This window comes from Mandrillus leucophaeus, unplaced genomic scaffold (genome assembly GCF_000951045.1).
Source record: "Mandrillus leucophaeus isolate KB7577 unplaced genomic scaffold, Mleu.le_1.0 Scaffold208, whole genome shotgun sequence".
NCBI classification, from domain to species: Eukaryota; Metazoa; Chordata; class Mammalia; order Primates; family Cercopithecidae; genus Mandrillus; species Mandrillus leucophaeus.
In genome coordinates, this window is record NW_012102121.1 from 966,379 (window position 1) to 972,753 (window position 6,375).

The 6,375-nt window shown below is 40.0% G+C and overlaps 1 protein-coding gene across 1 annotated transcript in view; it reads right to left on the reverse strand.

Annotated features, from left to right (window-relative positions):
- Nucleotides 1–6,375, reverse strand: part of SMU1 (smu-1 suppressor of mec-8 and unc-52 homolog (C. elegans)) — a 35,240-nt gene that overhangs the window by 726 nt on the left and 28,139 nt on the right. The window contains exons 11-12 of the mRNA XM_011980004.1: nt 2,648–2,800; nt 174–1,927 (exon numbers count right to left, since the gene is read on the reverse strand). Of these exons, the coding sequence (XP_011835394.1) occupies nt 1,829–1,927; nt 2,648–2,800 (252 nt within the window). The 3' untranslated portion in view covers nt 174–1,828. The remainder of the gene's footprint in view (nt 1–173; nt 1,928–2,647; nt 2,801–6,375) is intronic.

Below are 6,375 nucleotides of genomic sequence, written 5' to 3' on the forward strand. Positions count from 1 at the left end.
AAGATTTCTTGAGCCCAGGAGCTCAAGGATGCAGTGAGCTATGACCATGCCACTGCACTCCAGCCTGGGCAATGGAGCAAGACTCTGCCTCAAAATAAATAAATAAATAGGCCAGGCACAGTGGCTCACAACTGTAATCCCAGCACTTTGGGAGGCCGAGGCGGGTGGATCACCTGAGGTCAGGAGTTCAAGACCAGCCTGACCAACATGGTGAAACTCCCTCCCCAACTAAAAATATAAAAATTAGCCAGGCATGGTGGCATGTGCCTGTATTCCCAGCTACTCGGGAAGTATCAAGAATCGCTTGAACCTGGGAAGTGGAGGTTGCAGTGAGCTGAGAGGGCACCATTGCACTCCAACCTGGGCAACAGAGCAAGACTCCATCTCAAAAAAATAAAATAAATTTTTAAAAAAGTAAATTACAAGACTGCAAAACTTTAAAAAAACCTTCCCCACTAGTTTGTACCTAATAAATGCTAACATTTAAAAGGGGGCACAAAAGGCCTGTGGAAACAAGAACTCACATTCTTGAAAGTAGTGCCTAGCACAGTATCTTCCTCATCATCAGAGGTGCTCTATACATCTTTAGTTGAAACATGAAACAGACATCCATATGCAAAATATTTTCAAGGGTTTTGTTGACTTTTACATGTTTTTCTTTAGCTAACTGGTAATGATGCACATTACAAAGGAGACTTTTCTAAATCTCAAGTCCTTTTGCTAACTTTTCTTTGAAACAACAGCACATTTCCAATGCCAAACCATCCCCTACAACGTACAAAGGGGAGATGACAAAACTCTGAATTCTTGTAACGGATCCTGCAACTAGTTCTATTCAGAAGATGGAGACAATATTCCCTGGAGTTGATTGAACATGTGAGAAGGCACAGCTCAGAAGGAGAGGAAAGCTGAGGGCAGTGAAATGAGAACCTATGCATCCCTGGCCTTTTTACATGTTAGTCTATCCTACTATCCCAGGAATTCACTTCTGCTATACTTGAGATTCGGGGATAATAATGTCACTCCTCCCAAATTCTAAGTAAATATGTTAACTAGATGAGCATTTATTTACATTTTAGAACAAAGTCTCCAGAAAGGTATAAAGTTTATTAACATCTTCAAAAAAAAAAAAGATGGGCTGGGCATGGTGGCTCATGCCTGTGATCTCAGCACTTTGGGAGGCCAAGGCGGTTGGATCACTTAAGGTCAGGAGTGTGAGACCAGCCTGGCCAACACGGTGAAATCCCATCTCACTAAAAATACAAAAAAATTAGCCAGGCATGGTATCACACACCTATAGTCCCAGCTACTCAGGAGGCTGAGGCAGGAGAATCGCTTGAACCTGGGAGGCGGAGGTTGCAGTGAACCAAGATCGTGCCGCTGCACTCCAGCCTGGGCAACAAGCAAAACTCCATCTCAAAAAAAAAAAAAGATGGAACAGAATACAGCTACTGAATATGATATAGTTCCTTATTTACAAGTTTTACTATAGGAGGGACATTTTAATCAGCATTTCAAATAATCAAAGGAGTAGAATTTTTTTCTAGAAATATTGGTATTTCACTCTCCAGGTATAAGATTAATGAAAACATTAAGTGACTGCACCAGTTAGAAGATAAACTAATACCTTAAAAATATATTAAAAAAAAGGAAGGGATACTTGCTACTTAAGCATGAATTTTCACAAAATTATTCTTGTGACTAATTCAGACAATCTATTTGCTTAGAAAAGTGGGCCAAAAAAAAAAAGAAAGGAAAAAAAAGCACATTACATGAATATGCCTTCATTTAAGTATGTCCTTTCACTGATTTAAAAAGGAAAGTTGAATTATGGTTTCCAGAGCTTTAGGAGTCCATCTTCACTATAGGTAGCAATCAGGTTCTGATGAGGGTGATGTGCAATACCAATCACATCCTTCTCGTGCACCTGGAACACGTAAAGCACAGGGTTAGGGTGTACAGATCTGCAATAAATCACTCTGATGACGCTTCCAGAGCTGGGTGGAAGGGAAAGAGATCAAGGCCTGATATTCCAAATGGCATAGGAGAAAGATGGAGGAAGGTTTTCCAACTCACATCACATTGTGACATAATAAGAAATAAACTTTAGGCTGGGTGCAGTGGCTCATGTCTGTAATCCCAGTACTTTGGGAGGCGGAGGCAGGTGGATCACTTGAGATCAGGAGTTCAAGACCAGCCTGGCCAAGATGGTGAAACCCCGTTTCCACTAAAGATACAAAAAATTAGCCAGAAGTGGTGGCATGTGCCTGTAGTCCCAGTTACTCGGGAGGCTGAGGCAGGAGAATCACTTGACTCCAGGAGGCAGAGGTTGTAGTGAGCTGAGATCACACCACTGCATTCCAGCCCAGGTGACAGAGTGAGACTCCTTCTTAAAATAAAATAAAATAAAATAAAATAAAAAATAAATAAACTTGTTTAGTGTTAAGCCACTGAGATTTGGGGATCATCATAGCAGCTGACATTAATTTTACTTCTTGAATTTAACATGGCGCTAAATGTTTTAAAACAATGTTTTTTATACTGAGGGTCACATTGATAGTAGTCTGGAAAAGGCACATACTTCAGAGTTCAGAAAGACGCAAGTCTTACCATATTTCTTTAGATGAACTTAGTAAGTAATACTCACTGTCAAAGTTCTCTCCAGTTTGCCAGTGACCGTACTGAAACAGTAGAGCACAAAGTCCTCCCCTACACAGTAGATCCATTCACCACGGGGAGAGAGGGCACAGCAAACAAAGTCCCCACCTTCTCTTTTACCAGAACTGAAGCTTCTGACAATCTAGATCACACCACACCCCAAGACAAAAACATCAGGATTAGTAGCAGCTCAACCATGTGCAGCCTTTTCAAGTGACATTTTTACGTTGTTATTTTGCACTTTGGTTTACTACCATTTGTAATTAGATCTCCAATCCTGTTCAGCATGTGCTAACTCCCCGTGCCTGGGAAATATTCAATAGATAAGTAATCTAAACTAAATGGCAGACAAAAATTTAGAATTCATACATCCCACATCATCAATCATGCCCTAAAGAGACATACTACCCTTAAGCAAATTTCATTGCCATACATAAAACAATTTTCTAAATCAATATACCAGTAGTTCTCAAAGCTTTCTGGGTATCTGCTCCCCAGTTTCCTCTAACAGAATGAGAAGTTTTCCCCATGCAGGATGATACTTTGTCTCTAAGACTTTGCTTGCTCTATTGATACAACATTAAAATCATCATAAACCAAGCTGAGAGAAACCAATCCAAAAAGTCTACATACTATATGCTTCCATTTCTATACCATTTTCAAAATGACAAAATTATAATAATGGAAAACAGATCAGTGATTGCCAAGGGTTAGGGCTTGGCATTAACTTGAAATTTAAAACATGATACCATTTACATTAGCAGCCCCAAAGTGAAAATACTTAGGTATAAATCTACCAAAATACATACAATATTTAAATGAGGAAAATTACAAAATTCTGATGAATGATATCAAAGAACTAAACAGAGAGATATTCTATGTTCATGAATTGGAAGACTCAATATGGTAAAGACGTCAGTTCTTCCCAACTTAATCTATAGATTTCACACAATCCCAATCAAAATCCCAGCAAAGTATTTTGTGGATATTGACAACCCAATTCTAAAGCTTACACAAAGAGGCAAAAGACCCAGAATAGTGAACTCAATATTGAAAGAGAAGGACAAAGTTGGAGGGCCCACAATAACCAACTTCAAGATTTACACAAAGCTATAGTAATCCAGACAGTGTGGTATTGGTAAAAGAACAAACAGATCAATGGAACAGAATACAAAGCCCAGAAATACACTCAACTGATTTTTGACAAAGAAGCAAAAGCAATGTAATAAAGAAAAGATAGTGTTTTCAACAAGACATGCCATAACTGGACACTTATATGCAAGAAAATGAATCTAGACACAATAAAATAAAGACCTTACAGTCTTCACAAAAATTAACTCAAAATGGATCACAGACCTAAATGTAAAACTCAAAATTGTATATAAAACTCTTAGAGGATAACAAAGAAGAAAATCTAGACGATCTTGAGTTTGATGACTTTTTAGATACAATTCCAAAGACACGATCCATGAAATAACTGATAAGCTAGATTTCATTAAAATTAAACACTTCTGCTCTGTAAAAGCCACTGTCAAGAAAATGAAGCCAGATGCAGTGGCTCATGCCTGTAATCCCAGCACTTTGGGAGGCTAAGGCGGGAGGATCACTTGAGGCCAGGAGTTTGAGACCAGCCTCAGCAACATGGCAAGACCCTATTTCCACACACACACACACACAAAGTCGGGCATTGTGGCACATGCCTGTAGTCCCAGCCACTTAGAAGGCTGAGGCGGGAAGATTTCTTGAGCCCAGGAGCTCAAGGATGCAGTGAGCTATGACCATGCCACTGCACTCCAGCCTGGGCAATGGAGCAAGACTCTGCCTCAAAAAAAAAAAAAAAAAAGGAAGAAAATGAAAAGACAAGCCACGGATGGGGAGAAAATATCTGTAAAAACTAGATTTGATAAAGAACTATTATCCAAAACATATAAAGAACTCTTAAAATTCAACAGCAAGAAAACAACCCAATTGAAAAATGAGTCAAATACCTGAAACAGACACTTCACCAGAAGTATACAGATGACAAATGAGCACACGAAAAGATTTCCACATTTCATTAGGGAAATGCAAATTAAAATGAGATACCACTACACACCTATTAGAATGGCCAACATCCAGAACACTGACCGCACCCAGTGCTGGTGAGGATGTGCAGTAACAGGAACTCTCATTCACCAAGGGTGAGAATACAAAATGATACATCCATTTTGGAACAGTTTAATAGTTTCTTACAACTAAACACACTTTACCATACAATCCAGTAATCACACTACTTAGCATTTACCCAAAGAAAGAGAAAACATATTAACACAAAAATCTGCACATGGATGTTTATAGCAGCTTTACTCATAATTGCCAAAACTTGGAAGTCCTTCAGTAGATGACTGGATAAATAAATGTTATTCAGCATTTAAAAAAAAAAAAGCCGGGCATGGTGACTCACGCCTGTAATCTCAGCACTTTGGGAAGCCGAGGTGGGCGGATCATGAGGTCAGGAGTTCAAGACAAGCCTGGCCAAGATGGTGAAACCCCATCTCTACTAAAAATACAAAAATTAGCAGGGCGCAGTGGCAGGTGCCTGTAATCCCAGCTACTCAGGAGGCTGAGGCAGGAGAATCGCTTGAACCTGGGGGCCAGAGGATGCAGTGAGCTGAGATTGCGCCACTGCACTCCAGCCTGGGGGAGAGGGTGAGACTCCGTCTCAAAAAAAGTAAATAAAAAATAAGCTATCAAACCATGAAAAAACAAGGAGAAAAATGCATATTATTAAAAGTCAAAATGAAAAAGTTACATATTTTATGTTTCCGACTACATGACTTCCTAGAAAAGGCAAAACTATGGAGACAGAAAAAGATCAGTGGTTGCCAGAAGTTAGTGGGGAGGGAGGAAGGATAGAAAGGGCATAGAGAATTTCTTGGAAGTGAAACTACTCTGTACAATTCTCGAATGGTAGACACCTGCCATTATACATTTGTCCAAACCTACAGAACATACACCACCAAGAATGAATCCTAATGTAAACTATAGCCTTTGTGTGTTAATGATGTACCAAATGCACGTTCATAAGCTGTAACAAACATACCACTCTGGCACGAGATACTGATAGTGGGGAAGGCTGTTCCCATGGGAGGGACAGAGGAAATATGGGCACCCTCCGTATTTTCTGCTCAATTTTGCTGTTAACCTAAAACTGCTCTTAAAAGTCTGTTTTTTAAAAAACAACAAATTATGACAATGGAAAACTGATCAGTAGTTGCCAGGGGCTAGGGTTATGGGGAAGATGTAAGCATAAAGATGTAGCGTGAGAGTTTCTTTGGGAATGATAAAACATTTCTGTATCCTGGCCGGGCACGGTGGCTCACACCTGTAATCCCAGCATGTTCGGACATGGAGGCAGGCGGATCACCTGAGATCAGGAGTTCGAGACCAGCCTGACCAACTTGGAGTGAACCCGTCTCTACTAGAAATCCCAGCTACTCGGGAGGCTGAGGCAGGAGAATCGCTTGAACCTGGGAGGCGGAGGTTGCAGCGAGCCGAGATCACGCCATTGCACTCCAGTCTGGGCAACAAGAGCAAAACTTCATCTCAAAAACAAACAAACAAACAAACAAACAAAAAACCAGTTCTGTATCCTGATTGTAATGGTGGTTACATGACTCTATACATGTAATGAAACGTTACAGAACGATTATATCCCTGCTTAAAAAAAAAAAAAAA